The sequence below is a fragment of the Myodes glareolus genome, chromosome 9 (assembly GCF_982192425.1).
Source record: "Myodes glareolus chromosome 9, mMyoGla1.1, whole genome shotgun sequence".
Lineage (NCBI taxonomy): Eukaryota > Metazoa > Chordata > Mammalia > Rodentia > Cricetidae > Myodes > Myodes glareolus.
This window is the reverse complement of record NC_142034.1, coordinates 28,167,385-28,188,405: the sequence shown is the minus strand read 5'-3', so window position 1 is coordinate 28,188,405 and position 21,021 is coordinate 28,167,385. Positions and strand designations below refer to the sequence as shown.

General features: G+C 54.0%; 2 protein-coding genes across 4 annotated transcripts in view; both read right to left on the bottom strand.

Moving 5' to 3' along the window:
* Window positions 1–1,751: 1,751 nt before the first annotated feature.
* On the bottom strand, window positions 1,752–8,400 carry Spata20 (spermatogenesis associated 20). Its single transcript, XM_048446928.3, has 16 exons — window positions 8,173–8,400; window positions 7,885–8,064; window positions 7,736–7,800; window positions 7,471–7,625; window positions 7,252–7,395; window positions 6,950–7,151; window positions 6,567–6,697; window positions 6,374–6,478; window positions 6,096–6,170; window positions 5,800–6,009; window positions 5,523–5,715; window positions 5,137–5,305; window positions 4,672–4,883; window positions 3,253–3,452; window positions 2,271–2,351; window positions 1,752–2,116 (listed from the first exon to the last, which is right to left on the bottom strand). The coding sequence occupies exons 1-16, from the start codon at window positions 8,247–8,249 to the stop codon at window positions 1,949–1,951; spliced, it is 2,367 nt and encodes a 788-aa protein (XP_048302885.1). The 5' UTR covers window positions 8,250–8,400; the 3' UTR covers window positions 1,752–1,948.
* A 4,323-nt stretch (window positions 8,401–12,723) lies between these two features.
* The window catches only part of Epn3 (epsin 3), a 10,147-nt gene continuing 1,849 nt past the window's right edge, over window positions 12,724–21,021 (bottom strand). For 2 of the 3 annotated variants that reach the window (XM_048446930.3, XM_048446931.3), the window contains exons 2-10: window positions 19,207–19,886; window positions 17,989–18,107; window positions 17,209–17,289; window positions 16,900–17,028; window positions 15,998–16,085; window positions 15,293–15,562; window positions 15,026–15,142; window positions 14,683–14,910; window positions 12,724–14,585 (exon numbers count right to left, since the gene is read on the bottom strand). In XM_048446930.3, the coding sequence (XP_048302887.2) occupies window positions 14,260–14,585; window positions 14,683–14,910; window positions 15,026–15,142; window positions 15,293–15,562; window positions 15,998–16,085; window positions 16,900–17,028; window positions 17,209–17,289; window positions 17,989–18,107; window positions 19,207–19,747 (1,899 nt within the window). In that variant the 5' untranslated portion in view covers window positions 19,748–19,886 and the 3' untranslated portion in view covers window positions 12,724–14,259. The remainder of the gene's footprint in view (window positions 14,586–14,682; window positions 14,911–15,025; window positions 15,143–15,292; window positions 15,563–15,997; window positions 16,086–16,899; window positions 17,029–17,208; window positions 17,290–17,988; window positions 18,108–19,206; window positions 19,887–21,021) is intronic. The other variant, XM_048446932.3, reaches the window with a different exon arrangement.

The window sequence follows — 21,021 nt, the reverse complement described above, 5'->3', positions numbered from 1 at the left end:
GAATCTGGGGCTCAGGGAAATGAAATAACTCCCAAGCCATGAGGCCATGTATATTGTGAACCTAGGTCACAAAAAAGCTGCCCCAGTACAGTCCTGCTGACAGAAGAGGGGGCATGGAAGGCGGTAAGGTGGCACTTGCCAAGAAAGAGGAAGCGATGTGGGACTTTTAAATCAACTTCACATCTAGTAAGGATCAGGTTCAGCCTGTGCTCTGGAAAACCCAGCCTTCTTGGGAGATGTAATTCCTTCCTCAATCTATTTACAAGATGCCTTAGCCCTGTGCCTGCCTGATAGCAGAAGGGAAATGAGAGAAGCAAAAGGAAGGCAGGGTGAAGGGAGAACACCAAATGCACTTTCCTTTATAGCCATGCCTCTACCTCCTGGCGGGAAGAAGCAGCCTCAGCGATCTTTGCCATCATTCTGAAGCCCCCAGGGAGAAGCACCCTGGTACGCTCAGGAATGTCAGGCTGAATTCCTACCAACTCTGGCCCTCCAATAGCTAGCCTCAAAGAGCTAAAGGCTCCTGCTTCACCATCTCATTCATGAGGGTCGATGGGACCACAGGGGCAAGGGGACTGCATGAACTGCCCAGATTGTTCCAAATTCAGTGCTGGGGCTGCCAAAAAGGCCACCTGTGTCTCACCATGCTCTACTCTTCCTTCCTGTTGCCCCCAAGGCAGGCTCCACGTGTCCGGTCTTTGACTTGTTGGCAAGGCTTAGTGGGATCCATCAAGAAAAGGGCCAGCTGACCTCATTGGCCGGAGTGCTAATCCCCTCCAGATGGGCTGGTGGCTTGCACCAAGGGCCTGCTGCCCAGACTGTGACAACTCTGGTCTCAGTGACCATGTGTAGCTGTGTGTGTGACAATGCCCTGTCTCTAGTTGTTTTTTTTTTCCTGCTCCATTCCTCCCTGCTGCTGACATTCTCCCTCCCCTCCATCCACTCTTCTTTGTCTCTCTAGCAGTTTCTCCCAGCTATCCATGTTGCTTGGCTTGTAGGCTAGGACGATGATCAAACTCAGCAGACCTCAAAGAAATAGTTTCTTTATAATCTCACAACCCCCTCATTCTATATATCTACCCAACCCAAGCATGTCCCCCAGCTTCCTTCGCTGATAGCAACTCTGTGGAGTTTTCCAACCATCATTTGTCAAGGATGGCCTTCAAGAGCATCTCCTAACATCAAGAGGCCAGGAGGAGGTCCAGGGAAGATGCCAGCTTCCTCTGCAGCAGGAGTCAGATGGATTTGGGGAAGGGCTTCCAATACAACAGATGCTCCCCATGAAGGAGAGTCCTTCCCCAGACCGTCCTGCAGGAAGCAGAGAATGACCATGACCTCCTGCAGTGGTGCTACGCTTGAATGGGTAACCCCAAAGAAATGTCTTGGTTCCGGTTATAGTAGCTTCTACAGTACTCTACAGTGCACGGAAATGTTGTCTTTCTGTTAAATATTAAAGTCTATACTGAGCTCTATCCCTTCCCTAGCTTTAAATGAAGGGACCAATGGGCAGATACAGGCCACTTCCTAACAGGGGCCTCCCTTTCTGGGCCAGTATTCACCTTGTCTTCACTCTGGTTCCTGTACTTGGTTTTGGTCCACTGACTCAGTTACATTCAAGCTTATTAATCACGGACAGAGGCAAGATCAAACTAGTGACCCACGGAAGGTGAAGGGGCAATGAGAGGAGACAAAGGAGGCAGCTGGAGACTCGCAGAGGAAGGTCCCAGGCCAGAGCAAGAGAAACTAGGGCCTCAAGGTCACCACGGGACACTGTTAGGTTTATTTCATGGTAAGCAGGTGCCCATGGGGGGAGCTACAAGAATGGCTGTCATCACCTGGTGGCAGGGTTCCCAGTGATGGCTGTAGGGGATAGTCTTGCAAGGCCTAAGTCTCTGGTCAGCTGGAAATTTCTGCCTTCTGGCCCAGCTCAAAGGATTCTGGGCAGTTACTAGTGTAGTAGCTTCCGTAGTTCACAGGGCTCAGTGATAGGCATGGAACAGGCTTGGTTTTCAAAAACGTAGACTGTGGCCCGGTCTTCTACTCGTCGAAGGGTGCTCAGGAAGGGCAGTTGTCGGGACAGGAAGCTCGATGGGTCTCCATCAGCCAGAATCAGCACCTGGGGTAGTGGCAGAGCAAAGAGTGTCACCCGGGAGAGCCCAGTGGGACTTGACCTCTCCCCCAAGCCTCCAAAAGGCAGGATGTCGGAAGCCGAGTAGGGAGACGCAACAAAGGGAGGCAGAGGGTGAACCCAACTTCACAGGGATGTGTACCTTGTTAGGGATGTAGATGGAGTGGACGCACTGTATCAGGGCCTTGGTGTCCTTGGCCTGGGGGTCTCCACAGACCACAATCTGGCCAGAACAGGAAAGTCATCCAGTGTCAGAAAGGGAGAAGCTAGGCCCCAGATCTGCCAGGACCTCCCCGTCCTTCCTCCACCCACCCAGTGTCCCTAAGAAGGGAAAGGACCCACCTCAGCCACCAGGAGGATTCATCAGATTTAATGCTTGGCAAACAGAAACACGCAAACCACACACTGACATACACACACAGGAATGCACACAAGCAGCAATGCCATACATTGCGCTGGCTATACAAACCTGGGGGGAGGGTATTTGGGAGACTGGATGGTACACAACATACCAAGAAGCACAGAATAGTTATATACATGCACAGCAGATGCCCAAAGTCAGTGGATGCCACACATATAAATACACACAAACATACTTGCACACATATGCACTCACAAGTATTCAGAGGCAAACCTGAGGCAAAACACTCTGACCCACACCAGGCCACAAGCCAGAAAAACATGTGTGTGTGTCTGTGTGTGTCTGTGTGTGTGTGTGTGTGTCTGTGTGTGTGTGGTGTACACTAAAGAGTTGGCACAACAATAAAGCACAAAGGAACAGAATTAATCAGACCACCATGTGGGGCCTTACAGAGAAACACTTCACCAGCCACCCAGCCACCAGGAACCCATATTTAGTCCCTTCAGTTTTGCCTTTATACTCAAGACAGCCCAGTGACAAACCGTCACAGGCATGTCCCTGGGCTAGAGGCCTGTCTCCTCTGACACTACCTTTCTACAGACACCTCCACTCCACAGATAGAAGACCCCCGACCTTACATATATGTAAGCACCTACATATATGTAAGTGAGCTTTAGGGAGAGCACTGGAGCTCCACTCATGGCCCCCATAACCCGTTGCCCTCCTGGTCTGGGTCTCAGTCCACATATAACCACCTCCCTACCTGCTTGAGAGTCTGCTGTTGAGCTGAGAGGGCACGGACCATCTCAGGCAACGCCACCGGGACGCGGCGCATGCGCTCTGAGAAGGCTGTCAACAGGCACACACACTTGTCCATCCAATCCTTGTGGCCAGTGAAGCCATGCAACCGAAGCAGGTTGTGGGCAGACACAGAGTTGGCACTGGGCTCTGCGCCATCCTGGTCTGCAAGGGACAGGAGGTGGCACAAGGGGGACGGTCACTGAGTTTCAGGACTCTGCCCTGAGACTGGGTTATGAGGTTCAGGGGTAGGATGAAGAAGTACATGCATTGTTGGTCTGATTGTTTGTTCGTTTTTTGTTTTGTTTTATGAGATTGGGTTTCTCTGTGAAATAGTCCTGGCTGTCCTAGAACTCACTCTGTATCTGTAGACCAAGCTGGCATCTAACTCACAGAAATTCACCTGCCTCTGCCTCCCAAGTGCTGTGATTGAAGGCATGTGCCACCGCCACGGCCTGGCTATTTTTCTTTCTTTTCTTTTTCTTTTTTCTTTCATTTTTTTCTCAGACCCCTCTATCCTGCCGAGCTGTGGGTATTCAGGTTTCCTTACCTCATTAATAATGCCCTTTTCTAGCTACTGACTGCTGGGGACAGGGAGGCACTCAACTCCTTCACATTTTCTAATCCGTCTACACACCCTTCTGGGCTGCTGCCCGAACAGGCCCCAATCCCTCCATGTCCCCCTCTTCAGGTGCTACCCCTGGCTGCTTTCAGCAGTACCACAAAAACTAAACACCAGTCCTCTTGATGGGTCACCCTGATTCCCGTGTTCCTAATCTACTCCACTATTGACAGAGTGACCTCTTTACACTCAAGCCAGAGCAGGTCAGAACCCTCTTCCACCCCTGAGCCCTCACTTCCTTACTCCAGCATCTGCAGCCTCCTCCCACACCACTCCCAGTCTCTTAGTCTTCCGTCACTCGGCCTATCCCCTAGGGCTCTCCTGGACTGTCTCTTCTGCCTAAACTCTCTCCTAAGGGCCTCCCTGACCACACAGCTCCTCCTGGTTGACACCTGTCCCACAGGTCTACCGTGAGCTCAACGTTCTGGGGGTGTGTTACATTTTATACTCTTGCTGGTTGTCAGTCCTCGGCTCCTACCACACACTGCAAACTTCCTGCAGGCAGAGACCAAGAGCATTCTTGTTTAACAAGTGAATCCGTGGGTTTCAAAGACCACTGCATGCTCACAGGACAGCTAGAGCCACCTCTCCATTGACCCTGGGGAAACACTGCTACTACACTCGTGGGAATATTAAGAAGCAGGTTCAAAAATATCAGGTGACTACCAAAGTCACACAGACTAAAGCCATGAAGTCAGGAACCCCCCTCAGGAAATGCCCGGCCCTGACTAGGACCAAGGGCTGGCCCACAACCACACTGACCGTCCTTTAGACGAAGAGGCAGGTCTGCTCCCAGCTCAGCCTCACTGCAGAAGTAACCACCACCTCGGGAATCCCAGAAGAGCCTGTCCTGTGTGTCCTGCAGGCGCAGAGCCCACTCGAGCCACGAGCTCTCCTGTGAGGCCTCATACAGGTCCAGTAGGCCCCGCACCACGAAGGCATAGTCCTCCAGGAAGCCCCAGCAGGGTGGGTTACTAGGGATACAGGAGAGAAGGAAAAGTTTGAGGGCAGGCCCAGGAAGAAGCAGACAAGACAGTTGTCTTCTCTCTGTCAATCCTCAACACCCACCTCTCTTAAGGCTACAGTTAGCCCGTTTCCCAAAAGAGTCAAGGGGTCCAGGAGTATTGAGTGTGCACACGGCAGAGTAGCGACTGATCAGGCAATTGAAGGGGAAGAACAGGGCTTGGAATCACATAAGATGGCCCCTTGGCCTACCCAACCCCCTACCTGTGCTCCACCGCTCCCCCGGTGCCTGCATAACATGTCCGCTTCAGGCGGCCACTGGCCACGTCAAACATGTGCCGCTTGAGGAATTTGGCGCCGTTGGTGGCCTGGGTGACCAACTTATCCATGCCCAGGACAGCCCCCGTTACAGCAAAGCCAGACACCATCAGGCCTGGAGAGAAGAGAGGCCAGGGGTGGTAAGAGGCCAACAAGAGTTCTCCAGGGACACCCACCTGAGGCTCCAAGGGCCAAGCCCAGGCAGATTACTTGGCCTGTAAATCTGCACTATTCCTTTCTAATTCAAAATATAAAGACACCTAGGGGGAAAGAATGTGCTGATAGAAGGGGGCTTGGCAAATAGGATCAGGCCTTAGAGAGGGTCACCCCACCGTTCCAGGCAGCCAGCATCTTGCTGTCCAGGTGTGCTTTTGGTCGATGTTTCCGGGCCTGGAAGAGCTTCTCCAGCCCTGTGCTGAGCAATGTGCTCACAGCTTCTACCTCTAGGCCAAAGCGGGCTGCAGTCAGCTCCAGCGAATACCGCACTTTTAGAACATTCTGGCCGTGCAGCTCCCCCTTGGGGTCCTGAGAAAAACAGCCTTAAGTCAGAAGGAACCCCTGTAGTCGGTGGGCCTGGGGTCCTCCTCCTGTGTTCCGGGAAGTCCTCACCTGAGTGGAGTTGATATTGCCTGCCTCACTGAGTCCATAATGCTTCATTAGGAGCTGGCCTGAGGTCAGTGGCTCGCTGGCGCCTCCCACAGGCTCTGGGAGCAGCTGTTGGACCTCTTTGACTGTCCACACGTAGAACGCACCCTCTTTTGGCTTCATGCCCCGCTCTGGAGGAGAATCGGCATCCTCGGCACTATAAAAACCTCCGGACTGTGGGAATAGGAGAATTGGAAGGTCACCACCCAAAGCCCTCCTGCAACAAGGCCCCCCCCCCCACCGCCTCAGTGGACACGCACCCGATGGCTCAGACTTCGGCTCACATACTGCAAGATGCCTTTGGCCACATCAGAGTAGAATTCATCACCAGAGATCTGTAGGGGATGGGAGGCTGTAAATAGAAGTCACTGGGGTGGCTCAGATTCAATAGAGGATAGTCACCCAGAAAAGTGACCGGAGGGAAGCTCAGGTATCCAGGATGTGATAAGGAATTGTGGATTGAAATTAGGAGGAAGCCACAGTTACCTGGAAGGCTGTGGGACTGGTAGCTAGGGTTGAGGTTAGGGGTAAGAGTCACCTGGAAGGCCTGGGAATAGACCACCGATAGCTGTGCCTGATCATAGAGCATCTTCTCAAAGTGGGGGATGTGCCACTGGCGGTCCGTGGAGTACCGGTGAAAGCCCTGTGTCAGGCAGGACGGAGGGCCAGGTTGATCTCAGCCTCTGTCACCATCCCTGCCGCCCCTCCAGGGAACCTGGCCTCCCCCTCACCTGCCCCACATGGTCCCGGATGCCCCCGTTGGCCATCATTTTCAGGGTATGCAAGGCCATCTGCTGAGCCCGAGAGCCATCCTGGGTGACCCGGTGACTGAGCCAATAGGAGAACAAGAAGCTCAGGATCACTGTGGAACAGGAAGAGGAGGGTGAGAAAGTCAGGCAGTCTCTGATCCATCCGTCTCTGTCAGACTGAAAGGGGGAAACTTTCACCATCCACTCAGAGGACACAGGTCATTGCCCTAGTCAGAGATCAGGTTAGCATTGGTCTACTGGGGACCAGAAAGGTACTGAGTCGCCCAGCCACACAAGACAGACCAGGGTCACTGAGTCACTTATCTAAGCCAAGACAGTCATTATATAGGTCAGAGGTCACTGACCAGGTGTGGGAAACTTGGGGGCCTCAGCAAAACCGCCATACTCCTCATCATAGCCTTCATCCAGTTGCTGGAAGCAGCGGCTGTTCATGGTAGAAGCGGAGGGCGGCAGCTGTCGGTCACCCATGGTGATCTCAGATCGAGCCAGAAGGGCTGTGGTGACACGCTCGCTGTTTTCCAGAAGGGTGTTCTTGTTCTGTTTCCACTACCGGAGGTGAACACACAGCCGGAGGTCAGCACGTGCCGTGGGCTCCGTGGTCCCTCAACCTGGACGCGGGCATCTCCCCTCCCTGATATCCACCAACCTGCTCGCGGATTCTCATCAACACTGTTCGGAAGCCAACTCGAGTCAAACCATCCTCTGGTGGGAAGTAGGTGCCCCCGACAAATGGCTGGAGGCTCGGGGTCAGCCACACATTCATCGGCCAGCCCCCTCCACTGCTGGTGGCCTGAAAGGCAGAGGGTCAAGGTTAGGGGAGCTGTCATACACAGGTGTGACGAGACTGCCACCAGAGATGGCTCACCTGCACGAAAGTCATATACACTTTGTCCACATCTGGCCGCTCCTCTCGGTCCACTTTCACACTGACAAAGTCCTCATTGAGCAAGCGCCCGATCTCTTCATTCTGGAAGGACTCCTCCTCCATCATATGACACCAGTGGCAGGTGGAATACCCCACTAGGATGGAAGAGGGGCAATAGGACAGGAAAGGGTCGCTGGGACCCAGAGGACCACCCCCAACCTACTGCCTGTCGCTGAACCCCATACTGGGGAAGGTGGGTGTATACCTGAGAGGAAAATTGGCTTGTTTTCTTTTTTGGCCTTGTCGAAGGCTTCCTGTCCCCAAGGGTACCTAAGTCCAACAGGAAGAGGCATCACTTGGCAGCCTTGGGAAACTCAGAGGAGCTTGGGCCCTTACCAGTCCACCAGAACTCACCAATCCACAGGGTTGTAGGCATGCTGCAGGAGGTACGGTGACTTCTCGTGGATTAGGCGGTTGGGGGCCTTCTGAGGTGCGGGCGGAGTACAGCTGGTCCGGCTAGCCTTTCCTCCAGCAGGCATGGGCACTGAATTACTAACTGTAGCACTTCGGTCCTTGTCCCGGGAGGAGCTACCCCTAGGGTAGGCAGAGAGGTCACATAAACGAGGACCGCTTCTCCCTTGCCCACCCCAACCAGCTCAACTCCTCCCAGGCTCAGGAGGTCCTACTCTCAGCCCAGCTCACCTTTCTGAACCACGGGGGAGACCGTGGCCTTTGTGCTCCCCCTTATGTTTTGGGGGTGGTGAGGAAAGGTGGCTCATTGGGGGCTCCCTGCCAGGTTAGGCTCCCCCAGCTTCTCAGACCTGGCAGTAAGTAGGCTATCTGTGAGGTCACGGCGGGTCACAATGAGTAGAATGGTCCTTCCAGCTGGGTTCTGCCACCAATGCAGGGCCCCTCCCTGGGGTGGTTGCACTGCAGGCATCCCTAGCACGCATGTGGGTGACCTGTAAAAGGGAGGGGCTACTGCCAGTGTCTGTTGCAGGTCTGGGACTGGGCCAGGTGAAGGACAACCAGAGGAAGTAGGTAGGGATGGCTAAGCCACAACAACCAAAAACAGAGCACAGGACACTCTGTGGGACCAGGTCTTGAACTATCCACACCCACAGAACACCCAGAGAATCAAATAGGCCTGTCTCAGGGAGTTCAGCCCGAGAGTGGCCCTGGGAACGCAGTTAAATAATAACAGGCCAGTCGCAGCAACCTAAGGCTGTGACAGAAAGCATTCTAAAAAGGCTTCCTAGAGGTGGTGTTAAGGTAGACCCAGAGCTAACCTGAGCTAGCCCGGCAGTAGATAAGGGGAGGCAAAGAAAGGAAGCCTTCCTGCTGGAACCAAGGAACAGATTGTGTTGGGGAGGGCCAGGCATGCAGAAAGATCTCAGCAGACACCACAGACCGGTGCCTGAGAGACAATCGCGAGCCCCACAGGCGCAAGGCATGTTGCAGTGACCTGCTCATACCTGCAGCGAGAGGCGAGGCTCAGCCCCACGCAGGGAGACCCGGAGGCTAGGGCCCAGTCAGGCCAGCACTCCCAGTATGGCTGCTCCAGATCGGGCGGTAGTTGCGAGGGGCGGACCCAGAGCCCGATCCTCGCCAAGTCTCGGGCACTGTGGCTGGTCTCCGAGCGCCGCCCGGCGGTAGAGCGCAGAAATACAGACCTGCCGTGCTTTTGAAGCTCATTCAGGTTCCGTACCTAACATTGGAATAAAATGAGTTAGTTTTAAAGTGCTGGCGGGAAAAATTACCCTCGCCCTTGGGAGGGCGTGAGATCTCAGAGAATCCTATCATTGTGCCTAACCCTTGCCCCTTTCACAAGCGAGAAACGAGGCTCCAACTGGAGGATTTGCTCGGGCAGCAAAATTTGCTTGGTTCAGGCAGCCCATCTCAAGGTCCTACCACTGCAGGAAGCCTTCCCTGGATGATGACCCTGACCCAATGCGTCCTATTGCATGCCCTATGCACTTGCTTCATTTGCTTTATTTAGCCAGGGTCGTGTCCACTGTTCTCTACTATACCAGGCACTGGACACCAGTGTGTTCCTTCTTAGCCTTTATTCAGTCTATAGCCAGTAAATATTCAGTCACACACTGTGACAAGCACCTTGAGTGGGTATAATCTAGCAAGAGACTTTATCTGGTAGACGGGACAAGCAGGAAAGCTTGGCCGAGGAAGTCCTACTTATGCAGTAACTATAAAGACTGAGAGAGACCCTGTAGTGGGTAAGAGAAGTAGCAGAAGGCACAGAAGATTTAAGGATCCTGTGGGATGGGAGTTGGGACTGGAGAACAGCGGAAGGCCAGCACGGCTGGAGGGCGAAGAGTAAAAAGACAGGTAACAGAGGCGGACAGGTAAAGGTAAAGGAGGCTGGTTTCTATTGCTGTGATGGAACACCATGCCCAGAAGCAACTTGGGGAGGACAGGGTTTATTTCATCCTTATACTTCCACATCACAGTCCATCATCAAAGGGAAGTCGCATGTCTTAGGGTTTCTACTGCTGCGGCAAAACACCATGGCGAAAAGACAAGTTGGGGAGGAAAGGGTTTATTTGGCTTTGCTGTTCATCACTGAGGAAGGTCAGGACAGGAACTCAAACACAGCAGGATCCTGGAGGCAGGAGATGATACAGAGGTCATGGAGGGGAGTTGCTAACTGGTTTGCTCCCCCATCTTGCTCAGCCCACCTTCTTCCAGAACCCGGGACCAGTGGCCCAGGAATGGCGCCACCCACCATGGGTTGGGCCCTCCCCCATTGATCACTAAATGAGAAAATGCCTTACAACTGGATCTCAAGGAGGCACTTCCTCAGCTGAGGCTCCTTCCTCTGATGACTCCAGCTTGTGTCAAGTTGACACACAAAACCAGCCAATCCATCAGGGCTGGAATTCAAAGCAGGAACCTGGAGACAGGAACCACAGCAGAAGCCATCGAGGAACACTGCTTACTGGCTTGCTCTCCATAGATTGCTCAGCCTGTATTTTTACAGCACCCAGGACCACCAACCCAGGGGTGGCATTGCCCATCGTGAACCGGTCCCTCAAACATCAATCAAGAAAATGAACCACAGGCTTGCCCACAAGGTGAGGACAAGCCTATGGTGCGTTTTCTCATTCGAAGTTCCTGCTCCCAAAATGACTCTAGTTGTGTCAGGCTGACAAGGGAGGTTAGGGAAGTGGGTAGGACTAGTTCGATTCTGAGAAAGAGGGGATTGCTAGGGATGGAGCCCAGGATCTCATACAAGCTACACAGGTGATCCAGTGCATGGTCACATCTTCAGGGGAGGAAGGGAGTTTTGATGACAGAAGAAAGCTGTTGAGGGGCTTAAATCAGGAAAGCAGCCCCTTAGGTCTGCGCTCCAGGTTTCTCTGGTAGGGAACACACTGGAAAGGAGAGAGAGTGGAAGCAGGGGTAGTGAGGAGGTCATGGCAGCACCCAGGGGAGACAGGAGGCTTGCCAGGGGATGGAGTAAAGTTACAGAGACGAGAGGGTGTCAGAGTCAACATAAAGAGTGAGGTCTTTCTCTGAAGAGTATGGAGACGGAGGAGGTCATGAGGACATTTTGGGCCTATTGGTCTTAATGCCTTTGAGATGTCCATGTAGAAAAGAGGTGACAAGGTTTAATGAATAGAAAGGAAAGGATCTTCTGTGTAGTGAGCCATTGAGGAAATAGCATATTGGGAGCAGAGAGCTGAGTAGGGGCCCATATACCTTGAATGTTGATGACACAGTGGGGCCCATGCATAGCCTCAGAGACATTTGCATCCCGGAAGCAGAGCTACAGGGACCTAAAGAGCAGCTAGGTATGGTAATACACACCTGTACATCTCAGCGCTTAGGAGGCTAAGGGGAGAAGTTGAGGCTGAAAGCCGAGACACAAGGAGCATGAGTTCAAGGCCAACGTGAGCTTCAAAGAAAGACCTTGTCTGAAAGAGGGGGTGTGGTAGAGGGGGAAGCATGGGGAAGGGGTAGCTCAGTCAATAAAGGACTTGAGTTCCAACCCCAGAACCCATAAAAAGCTAAACAAAAACAGCAGCATTGTGCTTGTGATCTCAGCAATGGGAAGGCGAAGGCAGAGCTAGATGCATCCCTGGAATTCACTGACCTAGCCTGGTCTACTTAGCAAAGTTCCGGGTCAATAAGAGATCACGTCTTGGGCTGGAAAGATGGCCTGATAGTTGACAACACTGGCTCTTTTTCCAGAGGACCCAGGTTCAATTCACAGCATCCATATGGTAGCTCACAGCTGAATTCAGTTTATGCATGTGGTGCACAGACATAAGCAGGCAAAACACCAATACACTTAAGAGAGAGAGAGAAGGAGAGAGAGAGAGAGAGAGAGAGAAAGGAAAAGAAACCCTGTCTCAAAAGGTGAAGGTACCTGAGGAATGACTCTTAGTCCTCTGGTATCCACCCACATACATGTGCCCATGTGCATGCATGCGCGTGCACACACACACACACACACACATACCATGCACAAGCACGCACACTGTAGAACAGAATAAAGTGCCTAAAGAGAAAAGACAAATGTTCTCTGGATTTAGCAAGCTGGGCCTTCTGCTGGTGAGAGTTGTCTGGGTGACATGGGGCAAAGAGCAGGCAGCCCCCCCAGCTAGGAAAGGGAAAGAGGAAAAACAATGGGTTTGATTTCAAAAGGGATGAAGTCAAGGAGGCTATACATTGGTGGGCAAGAACTGGCTGGAAGGAATTGATCTGAAGACCTAGAGGAGAGACAGGGCTCCTGATGCAGAGTCAGAGGATGAGGGCAACAAACGGGTGGGAGTGGGTGGGCACTGCCCTAGGTCACATGCTTCAGTGCCGGAAGAGCCGTGCCCAAGGGAGGGCAAGAGCCCTGTCATGAGTGCCAAGGATTTGGGGTGATGGCATCATGAAGGTGGATGAGAGGTCCGAACCAGGGAGTTAATATGGAACTGGGGTGGGAACTGAGCCATGAGGAAAGAATGCTGGGAATGGGGAGTGCCCCAGACAGGGCAGAGCAGAGTGCCAGCCTTGGGGAGGAAGGCGAGCCTAGTAGCTCCAGGAAGCAAGGCCACCAACCTGTTCTTCGGGGCTCCGGGGGTGGAGGGGCAGAGGTATGGGGGAGTAGCAGAACCCTGGGGCCAAGAAGCACTGGCCCTCCTGGGTTTGGGTGGGTCAGAAGACAGAAGACTCACTGGTCTGGGAGCATCTGCATAGTAAACCCACAAGGAACTCTCGCAAGTAAGGAAACAGAGGCATAGACAGAGGTAAAGTAATTTACTCAGGAGTGCCTAACCACTCATTACCAAGCGATTATCATTAAGTCCAGCCCTGGAGCAGAGCTTGGCAGGCCCAGCTGACCTCCCAGCAGCTGCCCTTGCCCTTCCTGCTTGCAGCAGTCTTGTGGCCTCCCTCCCTTATGAGCAGACTAGTTCCTGCCCATGTACCCAGGAAGGGCAGGATACTGTGCCACCTCCACCAGCGGTGGTGCTTTAGGCTGAGAAAACCCAGGTGCATTCTGTGACCCCAAAGAGATGGGACCAGCATCAGGCTCCCTGATAGGTCAGGTCCTGGGTCCTGGGTGCATATGGATAACCATAGCAACCCCCAGAAGACCAGGGCCAGCCCGTGTTTGGTTTTCTACATGCTGCAACAACCCTCCAGAGGGCCAGACCTCTGGGGGTCAAGGTGGCTCCCTTCAGTACTGGTGAAGGGGCAGGGGCAGGGTTGGATTTAAGATGATAAAGTCAGACATAAGATAAGGGGGCTCCCCATGGCTGGTTATGCCGAAGCTGTATCCAGTGTTACTGGTATGTCTACCTTGCTGCCCTCCTAGCTCCTGGAAGATGTGGGTTCAGACCTCCTTGGTTCCCCTGGGTGAGTCCAGCATTTTGTCCAAGACAATCAGTCAGTGTTTGCTGAATTAAACCTGGTCCGGCACAGACAGCCGGACTGTCTGACTCTGAACCCCTGCCCCCACGTCACTCCAGTTTTATGAGCATGCCACTGTACCCCTCAAAGCTTCAACTGGCTATTATTAAACAGGAGTAGTAAGAAAGACCTATGCCACCTCACTTGGGAGGGTTAGTTTACCGTTCTCCTGTCCTTGTCTTAATTTAAAAAGAAAAAAGAAAATGAGCCCAGGCTGGCCTTGAACTCAGGATTCTCATGCCTCAGCCTCCTTCAAGTGCTGGGATGACAGGTATGTGTCACCATATCCATCCAACTGTGTTCTGAAATTCTTAACCCAGTTTTGGACAAGGAGCACTGCATGCTCAGCTTGGGTAGGGCCCTACAAACACTGAAGTCCTGAGTAACAGTATAACTGCGGAGGCGCCTTGCAATATGATTACCTGAAATTCTCTGCCTAAGGTATATCGCGCATCAAAGAATGAGCAAATGCTGTTACCCCCTTGCTAGCAGGGTATCCCATGTGTGACAGTGGATGGATGCCTGAATGAGTGAGAGCGTAGGGAAGAAAGGCACCAGGCCGACACAAGATGGGAATGGGGGGTTGAGAGGGTTCTGAGGGAATTCAGACTGCCAAGTGGTTTCCGCCTCGGCTGGTAATCAGTGCTGTGGTACAGACCCAGCTGCCACACCCGTCAAAAAGTCCACTTGGTAAGAGCTGAGGACGTCGATTCCAGTCTTTATTAGGCGGGTGTAGTCTTCGTCCCCTAGATGTCAGTCCCTAGCTTGTCCAGGATCTGTCAGGGGTCCTCAGGAGCCTGGATCAATGCTCAACGTGCACGACCGCCCTCGAGGAGGCGTGGCCTCACGCGCAGCCGCCGAAGCGTCTCAAAGGAAGGGATTGGTGCCAGCCTGCGGGGGCAGCGGTCCCGCCGGGCCGGACGTGGGTAGCAGAGGCTGAGGCAGGCTCGCGGGCGGCGGGGCGAAGGCTCCGGCTTGCGGGAAGACGCTGATCGAGGCGGGGAGGGTCGTGCCGACCGGCACGCTACTGAGCGGGAGGGGCAAGGAGGCGCTGTAGGTCATGGAGCCCAAGGGCGCCCCGACGGGTCCCATCGGCAGACCCAGCGCGGGCGAGCCGGTGCGCATCTGATTCAGGGTCGGCCTGCCCTGCTCGCCCGCGCCAAACGGGTTGGTCGGGGACGGAGCACCCAGACCTGCGGGCGGGCGAGAGAACAGAGAATAAGGGGCTTTGCAACGGCGGCGGGAGTGGCACTGCCCATCGGGGTCCCAGACACCAGGCCAGGGTTCTACCTGTCAGGAAGGGGTTCCGGGTCCTTGCAGCCAGGGGTGTCTTGACTAGTGAGTCCAGGTTGACCAAAGAAGAGGCGGAGGGGCCCAGGAAGGACTCCGGAGTCCGGCAGGGGCGCGCCTCCTTTCCTGGCTGTAGTGCCTCCCCTAGAACACCCAGGTCAAGGGCTTCGGAGTCCTTCATGCCATTTTGCTTACAACTGGGACTGGTGTCTCCAAATGGGTCTAGTTCTGAAAGAAAGGTGATCAGTTCGGCGGCGGGGAAGGAAGAAGGCAGAGGTGGGTGCCCTTTGAGTCCCCCTGCCCCCCAGACCAAACAGCTGTATCCCCGCGGCCTCTTACTCACCCACAGGACTGATAGACTTCCCCATGGCCAGGGCCTGGGCACCGTCCAGGCTCTCCTTCGGCTCTGTGGATTCTAGAGGTTTGGCAAATGGGTCAAAGGACGAGGCACCACCTAGAGCTAGTCGGAAGAAAGAGAGAAATAGAGTGAGTTAGAGAAAGGGGTAGAGATGGGTCTGAGATATGACCTTCTCACCATAGATTGTTCTTGGTAGTGGAGGGAAGGGGACCCAGGAGTCCCCAGCTTCTCACCCATGTGCCCTCCACTTACCAGAGGTGTCAGAGGTCTCCAGAGAGGCCCCCCAAGGGTCTGTTCCAGTGCTGGGGAGTTTGCGATTGGGGGAGCTTGGTGCCCAGGGGTCTGCAACGGGGGATCCAGCAGGCAGCGCTGGGGTCCTGCCCCAGGGCTCGGAAGAGGAAAGAGTAGGAGGCAAATCCCAAGGCTGGCTTCGGGACAGAGCATGTCCAGAAGGAACTGGAGACCAGGGGTCTGCCGAAGGTCCCCAGGAAGAGCCACTTGGCTCAGTGTTCGGCCTGAGACCTGTAGAGGAGAGGGAGATAGCACTGACATTATCCCAACACTCCCACATCCTTTGTCCAGGCCCCTTCTCATTTGCCCAGCCCAGGTTGGATGGTGGTACCCACTTCACAAGTGGGATGCTAACTTGGGAGCCAGTGGCACTCTCAAGTTCATGTTTAACAAATAAGCCCAGGAACTTGGACCCCCCCAAACCTGGGAGTATTGGCCTCGTCAGGGCTTGGCTAGTCAGTGAGGGCAACTAGGCCCTCTGTAGAGCTTCCCAGGAGCTAAGATCTGCAGATCCGCCCCCCCCTTACAGCAAGACCCTCTCCCAGAGGCAGCACACTGATCCTCAGTTATAGAGAGGAGGTGATTTGCCGGTAAGTGGCTGGAAGGAGGAGGCTGTTAGAGGCCAGTCTGAGGAGGGGGGGGGCTCTTGAAGCCCTGCATGTTCACCTGGGATGTCCCATGGGTCAGCAGAGCAGTGTGTGGAAGGCAGGGCTGGGGCAGGTGCGAAGATGTCAGCCAAGTCCAGGATGGAAGACTGTGGAGGTGAGAGGCAACCATGGCTCAGAAGTGGGTGGGGCCCAGAGGGAGGGGAGGCCTGAGCCAATGCCAACTCATTCCCCTCTTTTCTTCACTGCACAGGCATCTTTTAATGACCCCTCACCTCTGATCAGCAATTCCCATTTATAAAACGCTTCCTCATCCATCCAATTTCCCATCTCATAACAACCTGTTAGGTAGGTAATGTACCTATTTGACAGATGAGCCAACTAGCTGAAGCCCAGAGAGAGGAAATGGCTTGCCCAGAGTTACATAGTTACATAGTCAGAGAGATCCCAGACCAACAGAAAGGGGTACTCTAGACTGATGGATTTTTTTTTTTGAGGGGGCGGAATGAGTCTATTTCCCTAGCCCAGTACTCAAGAGAAACTGGCCACCACAGACACAAGAGAGGAAGAAGAGAGGGGCACCCCAAGGACAGAATGAATAACCTGGGAAAATTATCTTGCTTTCAGTGGCCACCTGCTCCCCTTCCCAGGGAACCTATTTGCTGCACCATGGGCTTGAACCAGCTCCTAATCCAGACCCATGGTATCACGTGATCCTACAGTGTGAGAGCTGGAACCGTCCAAAACACCCACTGTGCAAAAAAGGAAGCTGAGGCCAGTCCTATGTCCCAAGTCATTCAGTGGCAGGAAGCGCAAGGTGTCTCTATCATGGCTCTGATAGGCCACTTCGCTTCACCAACCCCTGCTGTGTTCCCGGCCACCTTCATTTCCCACTTAGTGCACAGATGCCAACTCGGCTACATCCAGTCCTGGTGGAGCGGCGCTCCTCAGCCCATTGTCTACCTGACTAGTTTTCAGCTTCTCCTCCTCCTTTCTCTCTTCTCTCCCAGGCTCTCTGTCCCGCCGCCGATGGCCAGCAGGTTCTGCGCCATTCGCCACTGGAGAGTCATCTTCCTTCCAGGACCTCACCCCCTGCAGGAGGGACAGGTAGGGCATGAGCACGGTATTGGGGTCAGCAGAGAGCAGGTGGGAGGCACCCAAATTAGTGCAGCAGAGAAGCTGATTAGTGCCCCATGATCCGCCACCAATGCCTTCACCGTCACCGAATCGTGGTAGGCACCTGTGGCCTGGGCGAGTTTGCCCCTGTACTACCTTCTCATGCTCCTGCCGGCTCAGGCTCAGAGCCAGCTGCAGTTGAAGGTCCTCATCCCTGTGGGAGGCTGGGGGGACTGGCTGTGAGGGAGGAAGAGAGGGGTGAACTTGGCCCAGTGCTCCCACCCCAGGGCTAGAGGGCCAGCACGGTCCTGCCCAGGCAGAGTGATGGAGACAGAGATGCCCCTTGCTCAAGAGGATGGGCCTTGAAAGGGTGACTGTCTTCCTGCTGTGGGCCTGAGATGCAACTTAAGAATCAGCCTCCCAAGTGGAGGCTAGTGAGCGCCAAATTTCTTCCTTCCTCTACAGCCACCCTGTGCAGACTTGGGGCTCACCTATCTTTTTCTTCTAGGTACCCTGAGAGCCTCTCTAGCCCACCCCATGGAAGAGGCATGAATGTTTCCAGCCTGGTCGATCCATAGAAGTCATGGCAAAGATGTGGAGGTATCGGAGGAAGGGCAGTTGATGCGAGGGAGCAATAGTCCCCGTGTTTTCTCAGAACATGTCAGCACACACCTCTCCCTAAGCACAAAGAGAGAAGCAGGCCCCTAAGGTACACCACAGACCCCCAACTACACACCACTTCTTCTGGGCCCTGCCTGAGAACCACCAAAAGTTGGAGTCTGTGACTGGGACAGATCAGGCACATTGACGTGCCCTGTGCTGCCTTGGGAGCTAGTGCGGGTCTCCAGGTTCAGGATGGAGAGCCCAAGCGGAGGCTAGGGAGTACCGAGCCTCTTTCCTTCCTCCACAGGCACCCTGTACAGACCCAGGTCTCACCTTTTCAGCCTCCTCACGGCTCATGGCCAAGGCCAGCTGCAGCTGCAGCTCTTCTTCTCCAGACGTCTGGGGCCGTGCCTGCTCCAGGTCTGAGGCATAGCGCGGGGACGAGGCCGCAGCTGCAACAAGTGTGGCTTCCGTGAGCACACCAGTGCCCACGGGCCCCACACTCCTCTGCCTGCCCGGACTGGCTATTCAGGCACCAGTGAGCGAGGCAGTAACCTGGACACCCATTATGGATTTTCCACTGCATTGCTAAGGCAGATGCCAGGACCCCTGGCAAGGAGTAGACAGTGCAGGGGGTGCCTGGCCATGATCCTAAGTCAGAACTTAATGCAGGTTCCTGACTTCAGCTCTTGAACTCTTCCAATAGGACCCTAGCCTGCTTGGGGCCACAGGGATTAGGAGGAAGGGATCTGCCAATCAAAGAAAATCACAGCCTCGGAGCCCAAGTAGGCCATCATGGGCTTTATGGAGGAGGACCATTCTGGTATTCCCCGGGTCACAAAGGCCTCCACCACTGAGGCAAGCCATCAGAAAGGATGTTTCGTCATCAGCCACCCTTGTTTTCAAGGACAGTATTCTTGAGTGGTGGGGGTTTACAGAACATCAGGTGTCAGAGTAAAAGAGTCAAGGGCATTCTTGGCCTTGTCTCCTTCAGTTCTCAGATCAAACAATAGAGGGAGGTAAGTGGACCTCTGCTCTACAGAGAGCCGGTTGCCCAAGCCACGCAGCTTGGAAGGAACAGAATGAATGGTATGCAAGTCCAGAGCCTTAGCCGGGCGGTGGTGGCATGGTGGCGCAGGTCTTTAATCCCAGCACTTGGGAGGCAGGGGCAGGAGGATCTCGGAGAGTTCAAGGTGAACCTGGTCTACAAGAGCTAGTTCCAGGACAGGCTTCAAAGCTACAGAGAAACCTTGTCTCGAAAAACCAAACCAAACCAAAACAAAGCAAGTCCAGAGCCTGCATTTCGACCTCCATACCACCCTCTCAACAGCTGACTAATAACAAGGGCAAGCAATTGATGATGTCATTATTTCATCTGAATTACTAAGCGCCTACTATGTGCAGGCATTGTGCTTTTCACTTTACGTTCTTTATCTGGATGGGTCCTCCCAACTTCCTTTCTGAGGTAGGAACCATCTATCATTTATTGTTCCTGACTGCAGAGCCAGAGGCTACCCACCCTCCCCAGTCACACTGTTAGGGTCTACTCACAGGTGTAGGAGGAGGGGGAGCCCCGAGATCTTCGGCTAAAGCCCAGCTGCCCGCTGCCAATGCCCATGCCTTCCAGGGCCATTCTCTCTTTGGTCTTGAGAGCGTGGGTTCGCTCTTGCCGCAGGCGCTCCTCATCCTTGAGCAGGGCCATCACCTGCTTGACCTTCTCCCGAACGTTGACGCCTTGGTCCTTGCCGTCACGGTCAATGTACTGGAAGTCCTTGAGTGTCTGGATGGTGTAGAGGTTCTCGCGGCATTGGTGGGCCACACGCTCCGAGCCCGTCTTGAGCAGGTAGTCCAGCAGTGTCAAAGCCTTGTATACATGTCGCCAGTTCTTACCGCTGTCATTGAGCCTCCGCCACAGCATGCCCATGACCTCAGCAAAGGCCACTGTGTTGAAGGTCAGGTCAGCAATCTCTGACATGAGGGAACTGGGTGGGCCCCAGGGGTCATTGCTGGTGGCCTCACGCACCTTGACCTCAGCCTCAGAGTAGTTGTGGACAATGTTCTTCACCTGGCGGCGGAGCGCAGAGGTTGTCATGGTCGGGGACTTGGAGGTGGGCAGCCCCCGCCCCCGCCGGAGGTAGAGGGCTGAGGGCCACCGTCTTGAGGTCACGGTCTCGAAGGATGGGCCGCCTTGCTTTCAGCAGGGCGGCTGTGTCCTTGGGTTCCACATGGGGCTGGGAAAAAGAGGACCTGGGACTCAGGATCAGTGGCTCCCTCACTGTTCATTTCCTCATCAGGTATGGCTTGGCCAGACTGTCCCTGCTGCCAGCAAAAGCTTTTGGCCAACACCTTTTATCTTTCTTATCGTATTCAGTATTCAATGGCCCCTGTTTGTTTGGTATTCTCATCTATACGACCACCAGACCAAGATGTTGAAATCCCTATATCTAGTCACACCTGAATGTGTGGCTTCAAGGATCACCCAGTGACCACCAGGAATGTCACTCTCCTGCCTCACCCAGATCATGCTTGTCTCCTCCAACCTTTCCAGCTTAGCCCTTCATTCTTTTTTCTCATATGGCCATTTTCTGTAATTTAATTCACGCAACACCTATTTCCTGAGGGTCTCTCCCCAAGCCCCGCGATATGCTTGTAGAATACCCACGGCCCAGTGAAAGGGTACGATCACAGCCCAGCGTGGGCATGCACAGAGGTAAAGGAGGCACAAGCAAGGAAAATAGTGGAGGTGGAGCTGAGCTAGAGACAAGACGCAAAGGGAAGAGTGAGGAGAGGGAAGCAACCAGCAAAGTGGGGAATTTGTGAGTACTCAGGGCACACACCCCCTGGCCTCTCACAGACACACAGGAGTGCTGCGGTGACCCGCCTACAGACGGTAAAGGGCAAGTAGGTGGCAGGGGTAAGACTGACAATACCCAAGTCTCCTTGAGACTAATTCAATACTTATTGTCAGTGTCGCCTAGTTCGCTAATGAATTTAATCTAATTACTTGTCTCAGAACTACCTTTTCAGCCAGAATGGAAGTTCCCTGAAGGCAGGGACAATCCAAGCAAACTACCAAGGCCTTAGGCACGCAGAAGGAAGACCTGATAGCCCAACAGAGGCAGACTCAAAGGGACAATCAGCCACATGTCTCCCCACAGCCGCAGGAGGCATAAAAGAGTCCCCCAAGGCCTTGTCAGAGACCCAAAGTAGGAGCCTCCTGCCATCATCAGGGCACTAATATAGTTTTACACACGAATACATGTGCACACAAGACACACACACACACAGACAGAACCCCCACGTTCTCCATGAATGCCCCCTACTACCACAGAGATCTCCCCTCCCGAGATCGCCCTCGGGCGGGCG

What these genes read in the sequence shown, in the direction of transcription:
- Spata20 (XM_048446928.3), bottom strand. Translation starts at nt 8,249, where the DNA reads ATGAGCCACCTTTCCTCACCACCCCCAAAACATAAGGGGGAGCACAAA. An exon ending in CTCCCCCGTGGTTCAGAAAG is followed by an intron (nt 8,065 to 8,172) that starts GTGAGCTGGGCT and finishes TGCCTACCCTAG; the next exon opens with GGGTAGCTCCTCCCGGGACA. An exon ending in CCCCAAGTTTCCCACACCTG is followed by an intron (nt 6,698 to 6,949) that starts GTCAGTGACCTC and finishes CCTGTTCCACAG; the next exon opens with TGATCCTGAGCTTCTTGTTC.